The 21,018-nt window shown below is 40.6% G+C and overlaps 1 protein-coding gene across 1 annotated transcript in view; it reads right to left on the bottom strand.

The window, feature by feature from the left end:
• CACHD1 (cache domain containing 1) overlaps positions 1-21,018 on the bottom strand; it is a 1,377,863-nt gene that overhangs the window by 121,119 nt on the left and 1,235,726 nt on the right. The window contains exon 24 of the mRNA XM_044085560.1: positions 9,297-9,458. Within this exon, the coding sequence (XP_043941495.1) occupies positions 9,297-9,458 (162 nt within the window). The remainder of the gene's footprint in view (positions 1-9,296; positions 9,459-21,018) is intronic.

The following is a 21,018-nucleotide window of genomic DNA, read 5'->3' as shown; positions in this document are numbered from 1 at the left end:
AAATCTGTCCCCCTAGCAGGTTCTATTGATGTCCCATATCAGGTTTAGGTCTTTAGATTGAGTAACCTGTGTACCATTTGACTTGTGGTTGTGCAGCACTTCTAATAAAGTGGGGTCAAGGATCGCCTTACATTCAAGGCAGAGATCACCTCCGAATAGTCTGTATGAAACAGAATAAAGTGAGAGTGATTTTAGCCGATCCACATAGGACAGCTGCTGAAGACCTTGAATTTTCTTTGTGAAGAGCCTTTGTGATCTCTCCAATTGCTGCATGTCCTTTGAGAGGTACATGCTAAAAAGGGCGCTGTATTCAATTATTGGCCTAATGAGTGAAAAGTACAGGGAGGTGATAACTTCACTTTTTCTCGAGGCAATGCCCTTACTTATGAGGTGAGCCATACAGAATGCCCTTCTTAACACTCTGGAGACATGGTGATCAAAGGCAAGGTTGCTGTTAACCTAAGTGCCCAGATCTCTCACCACTGACTGCATACTTAGATCACTGCCATTGATGTGGTAATTTGCAGGAAGATCGCTCTTGTTGAAAGAGATCACAATACATTTTTTTGCATTTAGTTTGAGGCCATGACTTTGGCACCAATCATTTGTTTAAGATCTTCTTAAAGGATGTTGACATTGTTTGGAGATTCTATGACCACACCCAGTCTGCAGCCATCAGCAAACTTTGTCAGCCACAGTCCCTTGGTTTTAGCTTGTACTTCAGAGAAATAGATTCCAAACAGTAGCGGTCCCAGGATCGATCCCTGTGGAACACCACTGGTAATGTGGTTACTGTTTGAGGTGGATTCCCCTATTTTGACTGTATGGGTTCTATCAGAGAGCCAGTTTGCAGCCAACCTTACGATATAAGGGTTGATGTCTATCTGGGATCATTTGTCAATGATGCTCGAGATAGTGTCAAATGCCTTGGCCAGGTCTAGGTAAGCTATATGCAGAGATTTCCCCTTTGTGACTGTCTCGAAGTAGTCCACCAAGGTTAACAAGCATAATCTCCACTTGACAAATCCAAACTGGGTAGGATCTAGAGTTTGGAGATTACCTACATCTTTGTTAATAAGGTCCATAATGATTCTCTCCATGGCCTTGCAAATAAGGCTAGTCAGGCTAATAGGTCTGTAGTTCCCAGTATCCGTAGAAGAACCATCTTTGTGCAGGGGGATAACGGTGGTTGTTTTCCATTCAGCTGGGATGAAGCTGGTGCTTAGACTCTGATTACAAAGAGTAACCAATGATGATGCTAATTTTTGTTTGAGCCCATGTAAGACGCAGCCTGGGATGTTAACAGGTCCCATTGATGCTGTGTTTTAGGCCTTAGAGAGGGTGTTTATGACCTGCTCTAAAGAGATAGTAGGGGACAGGTGGTAAGGATATCATGAAATACATGTGTTGGGGACAGGGGAGTGAAGTTTTCACCAAACCAAACTATGTCCACCGGCTCCATGTATGTGTTACCATTAACTGCCAGTTTGATGCAAATTTGAGCCTTCCCTTTTAGGTTACGGATGTAACTAAAGAACACCTTATGGTTGTCCTTGGTTGAGGAAGCTAACTTGGATTCATAGTTTGTCTGAGATGAGATGCTTCTATCCTGCTTGGTGCTGCACCTCCTAATTTGTGCAATGATTTTCTTCCTTCTGTTATACAGCCTAATGACTCTGATTCCACCAGGGTGGCTTGTTTTTTAAGTTAGTTCTGTACTTCTTCCTGGTGGGTACAGCTGCCTCTATGCATCTACTGACATGCTTGTATAGGGTTTCTGTGAACAGTTCTGCATAGGTAACAGTGCTCTCAGGGTTTATGGGGCCTTGAAATATTGCCAGGTTATCAATTAATGGCAGGAAGTTAACCTTAGAGTAGTTTTGGAATATTCCAGAGTTAGCTGGGGTTCCAGATTTAACTTTTACTTAAAAGGAGACCATTATGTGGTCTGACCTTCCCACAGAAGACATTACACTAGGAGGTGTGCAGCACTCTCCCATATTAGTGAGGACCAGATACAGCATGGTTGCACCCCTAGTTGGTGTATTGGCAATCTGGTCCAGGGAGTTTGTGTTTACAAAATCCAGGAATCTCTGTGCCTGTATATTTGGTGTTGTACAGGATTCTCAGTTAATAGTGGTGTAATTAAGTCACCCATGAATTTGATATTGGGTTGGATGATGAGTGTTTCCAATAGGTTTAAATACATGGCATGGGTTTTCCTGTGTCACAGGGGGGTGGGGGGTATAACTTGCAAGGAAGTGGTACTAGACTTTGCCTGTGGTGATTTGAATATGGAAAAGCTCAAAACCAGCAGTCAATCTTAAGTCTGTAGACTACTATAGCCTTATAAAGGAGCCCTAGGAAAAACTCAGCCAAATGTGTGTCACACAGTTCATCAAAATTTTCCTGTCATAGTGATCATCCTTAGAGATTACACAAGAAACAAGGCCCCCAAGAGGGACATCTGCTTCCTGACTTTCTATGTCGAATATATTCTAAAAGTTATCTTTTCTTATTTTGCTAGCCCCCTCCGCTAGAGTATTTGCTAACAATCTAACATTATCCATCAAAACAATTTCCAGCAAGGAATTTGAAAGTACCAAAATTCTAAGACTGTCAGCTCATCATCACTATCAACTCCCTTTTTCTCATTTTTCCACATGTGGTTGGGCAGATTGTGTTAACGTTCTTGAATCAGTGCCACTCTCAACTATCGCAAGTCTTCTCGCAATTGTGTCATGTAATGTCAACTAATGTTTTCAAGAGCTACTCAGCTTCTCAGAGAAAGCCTGTATTTAAAGCAATGAATTTTAAGTAAATCAGTATAAGGGTACAAAGGGAAAAAAGCAAGCCAGATTAACTTCAAGGAGAAGCACAAAGTGCATTAAGCACAGAAGCAACAGTCATGGCTACAAAAGAAATTAATCGCAGAATACCTTCCCCCACTATGACATTGTGAACAAGAACAAACTATGGTATACTATTAACTAATACAGAGTTAATTAGCACCGCATACAAAAGATCAAGACATTTTTTAAACTTTTTTTCAGGCTGCTCAAATTTGCTCTTTAAGATTCAATTGTTTTATTACTTTTTATTTATTTATTTTACATTTGTTTACCAGGAAAGTCCAACTGGGCCAATGGCCCATTTTCAGCAGAGGCCCTGGGAGAAAAGCTGTACAATTTAACAAATATTACACAAATATAATAGGGAATATTACAGGTAATATTAACAAGCAATATAACAAGAAATATTACAAGACATATTTTACTTTATACAAATAACCACAAGGCAAATATGTGTTGGTCAAGATAGTGAGGTGTTAGAAAAAGGAGGTGAGAATACAATAAAATATATGCGATGGGAAAATTAGTAGTATAGTAAAAAGGACTGTGACAGCATGTCAGAGCCCCTAGAATATTAACTTGTACTTATGTATCTCATAAAAAGGGAGTGCAACTCCAAAAAACTTCTCTTTCTTAAAAATAGGAAAACTTGTTTTTGTAAGATTGTGTCTACAAAGCTCTCATGTGCCAGGTTATGTTGAGTCTCCCAAAAAAAGATACTTCTTGAGGAAACTCAAGCTGGTGAGAGCATTCTTCTGTATTTCATGTCCCAGATGTAAAGCGGCCAGACTCAAAAAAGGAAGGCAGACTTTCAATACAGAAGAATGCTTAACCAAGTGAACCTGCAGAGTGGCAGCAAAAAATGAAATGATGACAGGGTACTGCTTCCTTTACTGATGTACCCACTGATGTACCAGTTCAGACCAAGAAGCAGTCTGCCAGCAGATTTTGTGAGCACACTCTAACCCATTGGACAAGTGAAGTCTGCCTTTAGATATGTATATTTACAGCTGCTCTTGAATATAGCTCAAAGTAAGAACCAGGAATCTAACAAACAAGAACCAAAAGGGATATTCTAAAAATGCTGAAATCCTTATTTGCAGCTTTAAAAATGTAAACCATAAATGTTAAATTCACTTTACTACATCCCACACATGCAATGCAAATGCATCTACGGTGTCAAGCAGTAAAATACAGAATATCAGTACGAGTTAATCTATTTAGCTTGTGAATGTGCTTTATTATTATGCAACACCTATCACATTATCTAAATTCAGACAGCATATGAGCTGTTGAACAGTCAAAGCAATAATATCATATTGAGAATCTTGATTACAAAGCCAGAGACAGCTAAATGTCTGAAAATAGTCTAAATTAAATACCATTAGCTACTCAGGAAGCTGAAGTGGCGTTTTGAACAGCAATCTGATAAATGTTATTAACCTGACACATTAAACACTTGCCCAGTAAGCAAACTATAAATTGTACACAGTCTAAAATAAAGAACTCAAATAATGTTAAATGTTTACAGCAGTAATTGTTCATTACAATAAATAAGTCAGCTTAAAAAATACAAAAAACAGAAAAAATGAGTTAGGGATTACTGAGTCAGCTCATGTTTGTCAATAAAAAGAACAGAGCTGGCCATACTAGTTTTCTAGTTTCCAGGTTGTTTCCTTACATTACAGTTCAATTTTATCTGCCTCAGTCCCTCATAAATTAATTTTTTTTATTCCCAACACCTGCATGGTCATGTCTAATAACTTCCTTGGGGGCTAATTTCCTTTGACAGGCTAGGCCTATCCCCTTCAAAGCAAACCACACTAACTCAGCAGCATGTACATATAACATGAAGAAAACATCACAATTAAAATCTCCTACATCCTTGTGCAGAGCTATGAGACATTAACAGCAGGTCTTGCAGTGCATTCTCTAACAGTGTTATTCAAGCACTGTAATCTTTTTGGTTGGCTTCCTATGGTAGCCCTCTACTGTATGCCTGTCCACAGGTATGGTCTGGGCAAATAACCATACAACCTGCTTTTGTGACTAGACTCATCATTGTTTTAGCAGCTGAGGTTATTTCACCATACACACCTCCTTTTCACAATTACATGTTACTGCAACTACATCTGCACACATTTTATACTGAATCCATTTGTAAGGGGGCCTGTCGACCCATTCCCTTTTAGAATCTGCTAGGTGAGGGGCTAGGGAAGGCAGTAGCCACCCTTTCTGACAGAATTAACAGAAATATAGTCTGCAGCTGATTGAGAATATGAACCTCGTATCAAAAAGAGCTAAATCCTAATATTTTTATTTATTTACTCTCTTATTTGACTAGATTAGTCCCACTACTCTGGTGGAATTTTTGGGGGGAGACAGAAGGTGGCACTCATATAGACTATGGTAAATTTGATAATGGCACTACAAACCTTCCTTTAATCTTTTTAATAAGTGCCATGGTATCTTTTTCATGCATCTAAGTTACCGCCAACTCGGGTAGGTTAAACCTTGCTTTAACATCTATCTGAAGGATGAAGCAATCAGGACTGCAGCTCCCCTCCATGCTGTACTGCAGTGCCAGAAAAGGAATCCAATCATTCCTGTGGGGAAAAGAACCCACAACCTTCAGTTCTTCCAGCACCAAAGGTGCGTCTGCTGCCTACTGAACCATTTGACACTTTTTATAAGTAACACAACTAGCATGAAACTATTCTGAAAATAATTTAGGTCAGCTACGTGTTGTACCAGGGAAAGTCTACTTAAATGTCTTGTGGCTGCAACACAGCAACTCTCCATCTCGTACCCCAGCAAGAGTTTCTGCAAAGGGCTTGGTTTTCAGTCTTCATGACTTGAATACCTGCAATTGCATGTCTAATCATTACTTGTTACATTCAACTTCTGTTCATTATGTTCGTTATTTATTTACTGGAGTTTCCACTTTCCTGCATATCTTTTTAGAACTGTTTGTTACTGTTCTAGCCATACCAAGCTAAACAGTTTATAGCATACCTCTCAACTGTCCAGATTTATGATTCTTACTTTCATAAAATTTGATGTTTTCTAGATTTTTGTGGCAAATCAGTAAGGACTGAATTCACTAAATAATAGCAGACATTTGAGTTTCTGACTTCATATCCTTCAGAAACTGCATGGTAACACAAGACCTTTTATTCTAGCAACTTTCTACGTTTATAAGAGCAATATTTAAAATTTGTCCCTATTTTTGTGTCTTTGTCCAGATTTTGTTGTTCCAAGAGGTTGAGAAGAGCTATGGTTTACAACCATCTTCTGGTGCATTTTCGTCTTCAGTATTGTTAACCAGTTCATTAGATCTGCCACTAGTGGACTACTTTGTTCATCAAAGATGCTCTTCATACTGAAGTACCTAATTAATTGCTCTGATAATGTCATTAATGCACTGTTGCAAATCAGACATTACTTCGTGCCTCTGATTCTTTAAAATATGTAATATTCTGCAATTCTTTGATTCAGTGGTGATATCTTGTGATTTTTAGTTATGAAGCGTCAACTTGCTTGGCCAATAATGGTTATCTTGTGACATACCCATCTACCTCTTAGTACAAGGATTCTGGATCAAGTCAAAAATAATAAAAAGACAAAGGCCCATAAATTATGGACATAATTTAATTACTGCTCTTATAAACTTAGAAAACTGCTACCAAAACAGGTTTTGCATTAGCATGTACTTTCTGAAGGATATAAAGTCAAACTCACGTCTCATTATTTACGGACTTCAATCCTGAATGATTTGACAGAAAACCACAAATTTTATTAAGGAAAGGACCAAAAAATATGAGACAAAAATGTGGACATTTTGCAAAATTCTGGGCAGTTCAGAAGTATGTTCCCTACTATCATTTTTTAACTGGAACTGAATACCCACAATCCCAACTACAATTTTTTTTATTTGATCCTTGGGTTTCCCTAGGTTTACTGTTTTCGCATTCTCACTTTAGACAATGAGCTAAACTCACCCCTCCCCACTAACTTTCAGTTACCCTCAAGATTTTCCTTATACTTTTTGAGATCTGTGCCTAGTGAAGGAGGGAGTGTTTCAACCTCAGACTTGACAATAATCATTAATCCCTACTAATGCTGGGAAGCAACCTTTCCTGTGGGATAGGTGGACTTTACCTACACTTTAGCTTTGACATCCACCCCCCCCCCAAGTCTCAATATGCAATGAATTCACAAGAGCATGAACAGTCCTGTACAGCCCCTAATATGCTGTGCCATTTGCAGTCAAATACTAGACAAGTGCCCCAACTTACACAACAGTCACAGGCGAACCTTTCATTAAAAGAGTCTGCCAGGAACAAACTGCTGATCACTTAGTAACCTCATATGGACATGAATGCAGGTTACTGACAATGCAGACACATATGGCACTTTTATGTTAGTGGGCTTCTTCTTTCTACTACCATATCTCAAACACTGGAACTAGATCCACCATTCACATTCAGGGCCCCACCGCCTTTACTCAACTGGCCTATTCATTCTGTTGGGGAAAATAACCAGTTGTTCATGGGTTAGGATAGAGTACCATGGCCCATTAATTGCTATTTGAGTTGCCTGGTCAAAGGCAGATGGTAGAGAGTGGGCCACCCCTCCCTGTGATAGGCTTTCTAAGCTACACTATGTGCTACTTGCTGTACAAAAGCACACCTCCACATATTGACTTCACCAACCCTGTGTGCTTGTACATCTACAGTATGTTTTCCACATGGGTATAACACCTTGTAGTTACTTAGGCGTCACTCAAGAGGTAAAACATCGCCACCCCTCCTTTTTCCCAAGATTGTCAAGCCAACAATGGCCACTGAATTACATCCTTCACACCTGACTCTTCCTGCTCCCAAGCTGCTAATCAACTCAAAGTTGTCAAGGTCACACTTAGGGCTTCATCCCTCTATGCCACAGAGATGTGTTACATCCATTTAAGCACCACTTCTTCTCACTTCTTCCTCTAGTAGCTGGTTAAAAAAAATCAGTGAAACTACTACAACAAAAATAGCTCTCTTTCTGTCGTAGAATAAGAGGCAATCTAGCAGAATGAAAGTGAAATTGCATTACAACTCATATTAACTCATTCCAGCCGAGTGCACCTCCAGGCATTTCTGCAGTTACCTCCTACTGATGCCTCTAGTTGTCAAATATTGCTTGTTCATATTTGCATTAATAATTCCAAAACCATGCTACTACATACAAGGAATCGGAAGATTTCATTAAAGCATGCATGATAACAAACACAATTGTATTGATATCTGACCTATGTCTAATGCGGCTTAAAGAGATATGGAATATTATTTGTATACTATTTATTTGTACTGTAACAATTTTAATATTTCTCTCAACATTCAGGTAACACAGAACTGCACAGACTCCTATGAAAGCTCACAACTGTGTGAAGAAAATCCTGCTGGCACTGTCTCTTGCTGGAATGACTAATGTGATATCATAAGCTGTTTATATAATGTTACAAAATTAATGTTCACCACCTTTATTTTAGCTTACCAAATCCAGTTAAAGCATCAGACTGAATGAATGCCACAAATGTAAAGATTAATTTATCCTGTATAGTTTGCCACTTACAGTTTTCTAGTAACACTTTTTGCCATTAACATTTTGTAGTAACACTTATGTTTCCAGCGATATGAATATGTGTTTAAACTGTAAGGTGATAACCTGAGTTTTTCAAAGGCTCAAACCACATTCACTGGGAGTTAAAAGTACACACTCAAAACAGCTGTACTGGAGGGAATGAGTTAAGCATCTAAGTAACAAACTTTTTATTAATACAGTTCAATGAGAGTGTGTTTTTAAATGTATTTACATTAATAACAAAAATACAGTTTGAGTATTATGCAATATAGATCAAAATTCAGGGACTACGTTGAGAAATATGTCACTGCAAGCATTAGTTCTCTTCCTGCAGTGCTGAGGATGGTGGATTCCTGACTTAGCTGTGCTGAAAGGGATGGAGTGTGAATGCCCAGCTACACGTCACTGAGGGAAGTTAAGTCAATTCTACTGTAGGTAGGGACATCATATCACCACATGCAGGTACACAAGGCAAAAAGGCTGAAAATGTAAGCATTCCAACCCCAGAGTAAAAGGGAAATATTTAGAGTGCTCTTCTATATACCCCATGTTTGGTGCTTTCCCCACCACCAACTGACCAACCACAGAAAGGTAACTTCTAAAAGGTAAAACCATACACATCTAGGTGGTGGGAAAAAGCATGAAAGAGGAAAAGTATGGCATATAAATGCAAGTACTATCACAGATGCACAGAAACAGAAAAACAGACCAGATCAATCGGGTATCTGCAGTATTCTCAGCATTAATGGTACCTCAGTCTTCAAAACATGCTACAAGCTACTAACTTCTAAAATGTGGATGGAATCTTTGTCATACCTTGTGCAGCTAGGGGAGACATATGCTGATGACTTCTTCTGTGTATCTGATGACGATAGGCATACACTGCAAGCACGAGAATCATAATGCATCCCATAATTCCTCCAGCAACAGGACCAACTGGGGCACTTTTGATCATGTTCAGTGCAATTACATCATCCCCTGTACAAAAGCAAAAATGGCTGGTTATTGGCCGCAATTCTCTTTCCAGAAGCATTACCTGAAATTAATAGATATCAAACATACTCTGGAAGAAGAATGAAGGAATACTGTTGCTACTACTTTTTCGGTGGGGGAGGGATGTCTCTTTCTCAAATAGCTTGCTCGAACATGTAATCCTTCCCTTGCTGCTGCACTCACTTCACCACATTCTACTAAGGTATACAATCTCCATGCTAATGTCGCAATGCCATATTCCCCTGGATGTAGCATTAATGCTTTCAGAAAGGGAGAAAATTGCTTAGTATATTCCATTCTACCATAAGGGACCTCCTCTTTGTTTACTTTGAACCCTTCCACTGCAGCATGACTGTGCAATGACAATGAGGCATAAATGCCTACATCTGTTCCATCTGCATAACAGAGAATGGCTAAAGGCGAAACCTCTGGCCTCATGGTCTAGGCACAACCCTCTGTCTCCTGGCAGGAAAGTACAAAAGTATTCAGTTGTTGCACTCCTATATCCCAGCTATCACTTCTGTTTCAACGAGCTGACTCACATACATCAGGACTTCACAGTGCAGCTTTGGAATTGTCATAGAAAGTAATTTTACTGATTTACCCATTACGCAAAAGTTTAAACACAAATAAGTTTAATTAAAAGGCCATGTCACTATAATAGCAATAACATTACATATTCACTATTCACAGAGAAAGATCAGTTACTAAGTATATATAAATTGCAAGGATTTTAGGTCAAGGGAATTATACTGAAGCACCATTCACAGTTGCATAACAGCAAAACCATAAATCATTGTCCACTAATACGCTGACAGATTTTGTGTATTACATATAACTGAAGAAGCAAATAAAGACGAATATTGCATTAAGGAAAGCAGTAAAAGACAAGTACATAGCAGCTCAAAACACAATCTTCGAGACAGGGTCTAAAAATATATATTACTAACATGCCAAAATAAACCCTTGTCAGACTCTCACACCTCAGCAACTGTTCTGCTACCAGTCATCATGGGAACACATCCCTGAACCAACCAAGGTACACATGTAACAGACATGGACCAATTGTTCTTACAATCCCTCTTGAAGCAAGAGCAGAACATTCTAGAAGGTAAATACAGCAAGTGCCAGCAGGTTGACTAAAGCCCCAAGCAGTTAAACAAATTGATGGAAAAGACCCCAAAAAAACTAGCTAACAATTTGTGGAAAACTACACATGCAGAACCACTTAGAGACAACACTTGAGCAGTGATTAACAAGTGAGGATATCAAATGGCTACTGGGAGACAGAAGTGAAAATGATTGAAAGGTAAATATTTCTGAAACGGGAAGATGAAGCAGGCAAAACACTTGTAATGAGTCCTAATAATACCTCTCCAACCTCTTAGAGCAAGAAATCTGGATAAAGCCATAAATAAAAGTGGGACAGATGCTCAAAAATACGGACAATTTTAAATATTACTCTTACAAACTTACAAAGTTGTTAGAATAACAGGTTTTACATTAGCATTAATTTTCTGAAGGGTATGAAGTCTAAAACACAAATGTCTGTCATTATTTTCGAACTTCAATCTTTAATGATTTGCTATTAATGTGACAGAAAACTACAACTTTATGAAAAATGGACCAAAAATACGAGGCAAAAATCTGCAGAGTTGAGAGGTATGAATTCCTACCATAAAACTAGCTATAGATTTGCAGTATTTATAAAGTACAGTTGTGTACCTACCATAAATGTAGATGTTCAAGTGTATTCACTGTTGCAGTCATTACTCTTGGGTTATCCTGCTGGCAGGCTACCCTCAGTCGGCCAGAATTCCAAAGTCTAGGTCCGGCGTTGGTTGCTGTCGCCTCTTCCCTGACGTCAGTGCACCAGGGGTATAAAAGATGCAGCCGACGCCATTTTCTTCATTTTTTTCTTGCCCCAGATGTCAGGTGCCCCCAAACTGGCAGCCTGAAAAATATGCCAATAAAAATGCATGCACAAAAATAACATTTCCTTCATCTACAAGCAAATACACCAAATAGGTTGTATAGGATACAGAAGTGCAGATAAGTCCCAGCAAAGAAAAGGGGGATGGTGGGTGGGTAACCTGGACTGCAACAGTGAATACACTCGAACATCTACATTTGTGGTAGGTACACAACTGTACTATGTTCATTGTGTTTCACTGTTGCAGTCATTACTCTTGGGTTGAATCCCAAAGCTGAGGAAGGGTGGCTGGGCTAAATAGGATTAGGAGAGGCTATGAGGCCCTGCAGAACTGCAGTGGTAAAGCCTGCTCTGGACTTAGAGTAAAGAGGTAAGTGATAGTGCTTTGTGAAGATGTGTACTGAACTCCAAGTTGCAGCCTCTAAGATATCTTTGGTTGGTACTCCTCTGAGGAAGGCTGCTGAAGTGGCTGCTGCTCTGGTGGAATGAGGCCTAATGTCCTTAGGCACTGATTTGCCATGTTGAAAATAGCAGAAACGGATGCAATGGCCTATCCATTTTGAAATAGTCTGTTTTGAGATAGCCTTTCCTTGTAATCCTGCAGCATATGACACTAAAAGTTGCTCAGTCTTTCTGAAAGCTTTAGTCCTGTCCAAGTAGAATCGTAACTGCCTGTGTATGTCCAAAGAATGCAGAATTTTCTCACCCTTGTTCTGTGGATTAGGATAAAAGGTTGGCAAGTGAATGGTTTGGTTAAGGGCCACACTGGACACCACCTTAGGCATAAATGTAGGGTTTGTCCTCAGAGAAACCCTGTCTGGATAAAAAATGATGAAAGGCTCCACAGCCATGAGGCTTGTAACTCCAAGACTCGCCTTGCAGAGGTTATTGCTAGGAGCAGAGCTGTTTTCCAGGATAAGTGTTTTATATCTGCTGTTGATATTGGCTCGAAAGGAGGCAGTGTGAGTTTTTCCAAAACATAATTGAGGTCCCAGACCGGAATTGGTGCTCTCCTTGGTGGCCTAATGTTTTTGGCCCCTCTGAGGTACTGCCTTACTAAAGGATGAGAAAAGATAGGTGGTTCCGTATTGTAATGGGCTGAAATGGCAGAGGCATGAATCTTAATTGATGAGAAGGAAAGGCCTTTGTTCAGCATCTCAGTTAGGTATTGTAAAATCTGAGGGATATTTGGTAAACACGTGTCAATGCCTTGTTCCTGGTTCCAAGCACAGAATCTCTTCCATTTTTCTGCATAAGATTTTCTGGTGCTGGGCCTCCTGGCCTCCAAAATAACATCCATAACAGCTTTTGAAAGAGGAGTGTTCTGAATGGCTACATTATCTGCCATGCTGCCAGATTTAAGGTCCTGAGTTGGCTGTGCAGGATCCGATTGTTTTGTTGGGTCAACAAGTGAGAAGTTTGAGGCAATATCCATGCTGGACCTTGAGACAAGCTCTTTAGGATTGGGTACCAGTGCTGGCGTGGCCAGTCTGGTGCAATCAGTATCATTTTTGGCTTCTCTTGTCTGACCTTTAGGAGCACCCTGGGAAGGAGAGGCAGTGGGGGAAAAGCATATACAGTTAGATTTTTCCAGCTGAAGGATAGGGCGTCCACTTTCCATGCTTGCTTGTGATAAATCCTTGCGCAAAATCTCTGCAATTGGCAGTTGTGAGGGGAGGCAAATAGATCTATGTCTGGGCATCCCCATTTCCTTACTATCATGCTGAAGACTTGTTGATCCAGTTTCCATTCGTGGGGATCCATGAGGTTTCTGCTTAGTTCGTCTGCCAGAGTATTTGCTTTTCCTGGCAGGACTTGTGCTTGCAGGTGAATTTGAAAAGCCAATGCTGTGTCCCATAAGGTCATTGCTTGTCTGCAGAGGGGGTAGGAATGTGTACCTCCCTGCTTGTTTATGTACCACATGACCGTTGTGTTGTCTGTCTTTATCAGTAACTGTCCTGGATGAAGCAGGTCCTTGAAAGCTGTCATAGCATTTTGAACAGCTAGCATCTCTTTTTGATTGATGTGAAGATGCATCTGGTTTGCAGGCCATGTGCCCTGAATACATTTTCCTGCCATATGGGCTCCCCAGGCATAATCTGACGCATCCGTTGTCAGTGTCTGTCCGGCTGTGGGTAAACTGAATGGCAGACCCTTGTTGTGGTGACAGGCTTCTGCCCACCATCAAACATCCTGTTGTAGGCAGGGAATGAGTGCAATTACTGTCTCCAGGCTGTGGCAATGCTGAGTCCAAACACTTTTTAGATACCATTGTAGCTTCCTCATATGCAGTTTGGCATATGGAATTAGTAGAATGCAGGATGCCATGAAACCCAAGGCCTGCAGGATTTTCCTTGCAGACAGGTGGGTTTTTGTTGCCAATTTCTTGAAGTAAGAAGTCAGTTGCTTTTGTTTGTCTGGCGTGAGATAAGCCATCTGGGCAGTTGTATTTATGCTAGCACCCAGGAATATTATCTCTTGAGAGGGCACTAGTTTTGATTTCTTTTCATTTACTGTGTTCCCTAAGCCAATTAGTAATCTTTTTACAAACGCCATATACTTTAGAAGAATGTCTTTGTTCTCTGCTTGAATTAGGCAGTCGTCCAAGTAGGGATATATCTGAATTCCTTTTTGTCTGCAAAACGCAATTACTGTTGCCAGGCATTTTGTGAAGACCCTGGGCACAGTAGATAAGCCAAAGGGCAGTGCAGAGAACTGGTAATGCATTGAGCCAGCTATGAATCTGAGGTATCTTCTGCAAGACTGTCTGATTGGGACATGCAGATATGCCTCTTTAGGTCCAAAGTTACAAGCCAAGCCTTCTTGCCCAACATGGGCAGTAGCTGCTGTAGAGTCAACATCCTGAATTTTGGAACTTCCAGAAATGTATTTAGTATAGACAGGTCCAGTATTGGTCTCCAGGTTTGTCCTTTCTGGGTACTAGGAAAAGTCTGGAGTAAAATCCTTGCCCCTGCTCTTGTTGTGGTACTGGCTGAATGGACCTCATTGTCCATGAGGGCTGAAATTTGTTTTTGTGCCTCTGCCCATTGATTGAGTGGCAGGCCTGGCATACCTTTTGACCTTGGTAGATTGTGAAAATGGAACCTGTAGCCTTGGGACACTATGTTCAGGACCCATTTGCCAATTTGATGAAAAAAATGCTAGTTTTCCCCCTAAGGGGGCCGCCAAAAGAAAAGTGCTTGGATCTGGTAGAGGAAAGTCATTGGGACTGTTTCCTGTAAGGTTGTGATTTGTCTTCTCCGCTTTTGTAGGTAGGAGCACCCCATTGTTTAGGCCTGTATGAGCCTTGGGGCTGAGATCTGCCTCTGGGACGCCTGTATCTGCCTGTTTGTGGTCTGTCTGACACTAGAAAGGACCAATTTTTGGAAGGCCAGTTCCTGCTAAACCTGGGTGGCTGTACCTGTAGGAAATCCTTGACTGTCTGCATGGATTCTGCTTTATCCTCCATTTTTTTCAACACCTCTTCTGGTTTAGTACCAAACAAAGTATCATGCTGTATTGGTGCATCTAATAATTTTGCTTTAACATGATCAGGCAGATTCTGTTCCTTTAACCAAGCATGCCTTCTAATAACAGAACCTGTAACAGCGGCCCTGCAAGAGGCCTCCAGTGAATCATAACCACATTGCAAAGTATGCTTTCCCACTTGTTCAGCTGCATGCAATAAATCCTGCAATTCCTTGTTCTCTGAACATTCAGTATTTGTCAACAATTTCTGTTTAAGAAGTGACATTAAATATTGCTGATATTTAAGCATATTAAACTGACAATTTAAAGCCCTTACAGCCAGGGTAGCAGAAGTGTAGACTTTTTTCCCCCATCTGTCTAGAGCCCTGGAATCCCTATCGGAGGGGACAGGGTTTTTTGCAGTGGAAGATTTAATCCCCTTGGGACCCTGAGATATAGTTTCTGGGTCAGTAGCGGGGTTTTTATATAGGAATTTATGAGAATCCGGGACCCTGTAGTATCTGTCTGGCTTAGCAGGTGCAGGGGGTAAAGAGTCAGGGGACAGGCCGGACTCTGAAAATATATCATCTACAATGTCTAGAACAGGTGGATAGCAAGGGGTCTGTGCTGAGGAAGTAGCAGAAAGCCTCTGAGCCTTTTCTTAGATTCAGAATAATCTTGGCTCTTCCAGTGGAAATGCTTCCTCATGGTATGCGGGGTTTCCCCAAAAGAATAATCCTCAGGAGCAGAGGCTGAAGGAATGGATTCTTCAGCATCAGAATCCTCATAGGGAAGCATGGAGTAATCCTGTTCAGAAGAGGAATCAGAGGAAATAGAAACCTGATCAGAAGAATCATACTCTGTCTCTTGCCTAGGCCTCTTATCAGGAGGGGGATGGGAGCCCCTGATCAAAGTAATTAGGTCTTCGGCCATTTTGAGCATCTGTTTTTTAGGCATGGAAGTCTGAGTAGGAGAATGCTGTACTTGTTTCTTTGTCTTTAGTGCTGCTTTAGTCTTTGTCTTTGAAGCTGAAGATGGCTTAATATATAGTTGTGTAGGTCTGAAGACACCCTCAGAAGCCGATGCCTGCTCAGTGGCTCCGGACCCATCTGAGGGAAATTATTTCCGAGTGTCCAATACCTTGAGTATCCAAAGGCCCAGTTGGCTCCACGTGGGAGTCGGAAGCAGCCTGTGACTCTGAGGTAATGGGCACCAGGGGCTGTGAAAGCGCCTCACTGAGAACCGGCGAACCTGCGACTGGCCTAGCAGAGGCTTTGTCGGTTTTGGACCTCAGATGCCTATCCTTTTCCTAGTCCTTGCATTTTTTGTAAACTCCGGTAGTCGGCTGGTCCGACGGCATTATATAATTAAATTTTCGGCCAAAGTAATGAAATGCAAAATCGAACCAACGCTTGATAGATTTAACCAACGCACTAGCACAAAAACGACAGCTAGCAATGTTGTGATCAGGGCCTAGGCAAGGAATACAGTAAGAGTGAAAATCCTTATGAGGTATTTGCTTACCACAAGAAATACAATTGTTAACTTTTTTTGACATTGGTCTGGAGCAAGAAAAAAGTTTCCCCAATGGGGTACTTAGCTTTAATGAAGACTTCAATTCTGAAATTCGGATTCGAAAATCTCAGGAGTCGGCCAACCGGCACTTGCGAACTGCTTTTGCTTCGGAAACCGCGCAGCAAGAAAGACTGGAGAAAATGGCGTCGGCTGCATCTTTTATACCCCTGGCGCACTGATGTCAGGGAAGAGGCGACAGCAACCGACGCCGGACCTAGACCTTGGAATTCTGGCCGACTGACGGTAGCCTGCCAGCAGGATAACCCTAGAGTAATGACTGCAACAGTGAAACACGATGAACATCTGCAAAACACAACTCCTCTCCTTATTCCTGACAAAGGCAATAAATATCTGTTCTGGGTGGTGTACCTCATGTCAGTACTTATATGACATTGGAGCTGACTGTGAATGTGGTGTAAAAATAAAAATGAGGTTGTTCCACATGACCTCAGCAGCACATCTGAAAAACTTAGAAAACATGCTAATAGTGACACTATCCAATGAAACCTAGCAAAGGTTTACTGGGAACACATATCATGAAGACTGAAGATTCTCAGGCTAACATAGTGGCCACAGATGTGTAGCTAGGGCAGGGTGAGGGGGTGAATGGCATATGGTGTGTGACTAGCAGCTACCGATGGACTTTATTAGAGTACTAGCATTTAGGAAGGAATGCTGATACTATAACTGCTGTAAAGGATGAAGTGCTTTGTGGGTGACAGCTGGAACTGCAGCACATCACTTGCTATAACTTCTTCCCATGTACACTTGTATCTCTAGTAAGTGGCTTGCTACAGTTTTTAAATTTGGACAGACACACCCCTTTTTTTGCTCCTCAACGTAGAGCTAAGGGGCACAAATCAGAGAATGGACTTTAGTCCAAGTTCAAGAGCTAGATTTGAAGAGTAAAAAAACAGTAGTAAAAGACCAGACTTAGTGGTGCAGAAAAATAAAAAAAACTTTAATAAAACAATACAAACGCTTTCATCTCTCGTAGAGACTTCATCAGATAAAAACATATTAACAAAGACCATCTTTTATAATAAAACAGTTAAAATGTAAATTAAATGACGTGTTCTCCTAGCAGTTATATTGATGTTTAAAGGTGCCACAACCTGATTTCCATTTAGAATATCTAACCATTCATTCAAGAGAGTCCTACAGACACAGTTTCAGCATAAAGTGTCAACTTAATATATCTGCCTTTTCATTCAAAATTGATCCAATAGATACCTGATCATTAAGCCCTGGGGGGGATGTTGCATTTAATTGTAACTGTCATACTAACTCTCTTTTCAACAACAGTCTCTGCCAATCACCTCCCCTTGGGCTGATGTTTATCTTTTCCAATATCCCAAACCTAAACTTCCTGAATTTAGGACAAACCAACGAGTGCCTATACAGCGCATTTGTTTCCGTTTTCTTCCTCATCTCATATAAATGCTGGCTCTGTCTTACCTATATAAAACCCTGGCCAGTCTTCACATTTTGCTAAATATACTAGTTTTTTAAAAGCACAGCTGCCATTCACAAAAGACACCTTACTGTAAAAAACGATGTCCAATAATAGTGTTTTTTCTTTACTAATAAAACTGCAATATGCACAACTTCCACGCGTCATCGTGCCATTGTGTGGACCTTCTCCTTACCTAGTCCATTTTCTAAGATTTCCTTAAAATTCTTACCATTTTTATATACAAAAACAAGTTCTGGTCCTGCTAAGGGTCACCAGTTGTTCACTTGGTAATCTGTCAATACTTACTCTATAGTACTAATATCTGTCTTCTATAACAACTGGAAACTTCACTTTTTCCCTATACCTAACATCCTACAGTAACAAAATTTACTCTTACCTAACTCTACCCTTCATATCTCCTACTCCCACTCCTGTATTCAGGTTTTAAAAAAAAAAAAAAAAACATTTTTGCATATCTGACTTGTGTACTTTATGAATTGTCTAATTTTAATGTTGTCTCCTTGTATTACATTGTACTGTTTTTTATTATATGGTCTTGTACAGTATTTCAATGCTTAGCATTTTGGAGCTTTTCTCCCCGGGCCTCCACTGAAAATGGACCTGTGTCCTGTCAGACCTTCCCAGTAAACACATGTAAAATAAATAAATAAATGATTTAATGATTTCCTTGTACACCTTAAAAATACTCCAATTCTTTTCCACTAACTTTCTAATTTCTTGAGAATATCTGTTACACTCTAACACTGGAGCCTTCTCAAATTAATTTTCTACTTCTCTCACTTTTTCACTTCCAAGGTCCTTACCTAAAAGAGGGAGATATCTGTTACCCCACCCTTCCCTCACTTCCTTAAGTATTTTATCCACCATTTTCAAAGGGTAATTCCTTTTTGAAAACATATTCCTTAATGTCTCAAATCTGTGGACCACTTCATCTACCTTTGACGTCATTCTTGCCACTCGTATGGCCTGCCCTTTCACCAAACTCTTTTTCTGGTAATAGGGGTAGTTGCTATTATAATGCAAATATGCATCACAAAAAGTTTCTTTCCTGAACAAGTTCGATTTAAACTTGCCTTCACTTTGTGAGATCCTAACATGCAAATAGTTTATACTTTCTGAGTTCCATGAGTGTGTGAATTTCAAATACTCACTACACCCATTGAGGTAGTTCATTAACTCACTGATCTGATCAACTGTCCCATCCCACAAAATGAACACATCATCCAGGAATCTAACATAAAAATGTAAATGTTTGACAAATGGGCTGTGGAATACAAACTCCCTTTCCCAACCCAACCCAGCATAGAAATTTTTGCAAAAGTAGGGGCGCAAGCCACCCCCATAGCAACCGCCCCTTGGTTTGCTGGTAGAATTCACCTTCAAAATGAAGGAAGTTGTTGTCAAGAATTAGTTCCATCAATTCAACGACCAGTTTAATTTTTTCCCAGGAAGGGGGAGAATTGCCATAGCATGTTGTAAAAATATTCTACTCCCTCTAACTTTGGAATGCTGGTAAAATGATCTACAACATCAATGGAAATGAACATGAGTCCCTCCTTCCATAAGTCCTGTTTTAATTTACTTAAAAATTCCCACAAATCTTTTAAAAGGTGGGGTGTCTTTTGACTTTGTCCACAAGAATAGCCATGGGATGGGTTTTACTTCCCCTACTCATCACAATGGGCCTCAAGGGAGGTTTTTCAATATTCTTGTGGACCTTTGGTATACCGAAAATATTTGGTAAAACTGGTTTTCTTTCTTATAAAAATTTATAAGTATCTACATCAATTTGATTCTCCAATAAATACTCCTCTAAATAAGAATCTAATCTTTGGTAAGCAATAATAATCTCGATTTTAGAGATGGAAGAGTACGTACTGGTATTGTACAAAAGACTAGTCATCTCATTCTTGTAATCCTCTGTCAGTCTAGGGCATTTATTTGAGGCCAGTAATCCTCTTTGTGAGGTACTTCTGTGACCTTTCCAGCTGCTGCAGATGTCTTGTGAGGTACACTCCAAAAGGGGTGTTGTACTCTATAATGGGTCTAATGAGTGCCGAGTAGAGGGGAACAATGACCTCTTTTTTCCTGGATGAGAACCCTTTTGTGATGAGATGTGCCACATAGAAGGATTTCCTGACTACTGTGGCGATGTGATTAGCAAAGGAGAGACTACTGTCCACCTGGGTCCCAAGGTCTCTTATCACACATTCTGCATTAAGTAGACTGCTGTTTATGTGGTAGTTCATGGGTACAGAGTTTTTACCAAAGGGGATGACAATGCACTTTTTGGCATTGAGCTTAAGGCCATGCCTGACACCAGGCATTTGTCTCAGTGAGGCCCTTCTGTAGGATGTCCACATCATTTGAGAACTCGACTATGACTCCTAGTTTGCAGTCATCTGTGAACTCCATTAGCCAGAGGCCTTCTGTGTTAGCCTGTACTTCAGAGAAGTAGATACCAAACAGGAGAGGTCCCAGGACTGAACCCTGTGGTACTCCACTTATCACTGGTTTGAAGTCAGATTTGGAGTCTGCAACTTTTACAGTGTGGGTTCTGTCAGTGAGTCAGTTGGCAACCCATCTTATGACATAGGGATTTATACCAAGTTTAGTGAGTTTAGCTATAATTCCAGAATGGGGGATGGTGTTGAAAGCCTTGGAGAGGTCAAGATAGGCTGTGTGAACCATCTTACCCTCGTCTACGGCTTTGGTGACTGCCTCAAAGAAGTTGATCAGGTTCAGAAGGCATGATCTGCCTTTTACAAACACGAAATGAGGTGGGGTCCAGAGTTTGGAGGTTACCAATGTCTTTGTTTATGAGTTCCATGATGATAGTTCCATGGCCTTGCAGACCAGGCTCGTCAGGCTAATAGGGTGATAGTTCCCAGGATCAGTGGTGGCTCCCCCTTTGTGGAGTGGAATAACTGTTGCTGTGCGCCATTCAGAGGGCACAAAGCCTAACGTGAGACCATGATTGAACATGGTGCTTAGGTGGGGAGCCAGTTCATTCTGAATTTCGTGTAAAACGCAGCCTGGGATGTTGTCCGGTCCCATGGATGCTGTGTTTTTGGTTTTAGAGAGTGCTGCAT

The sequence above is a fragment of the Protopterus annectens genome, chromosome 10.part0 (genome assembly GCF_019279795.1).
Source record: "Protopterus annectens isolate FY-2018-M chromosome 10.part0, PAN1.0, whole genome shotgun sequence".
Taxonomy (NCBI): domain Eukaryota; kingdom Metazoa; phylum Chordata; order Ceratodontiformes; family Protopteridae; genus Protopterus; species Protopterus annectens.
This window is presented reverse-complemented; position numbering and strand designations above follow the sequence as displayed.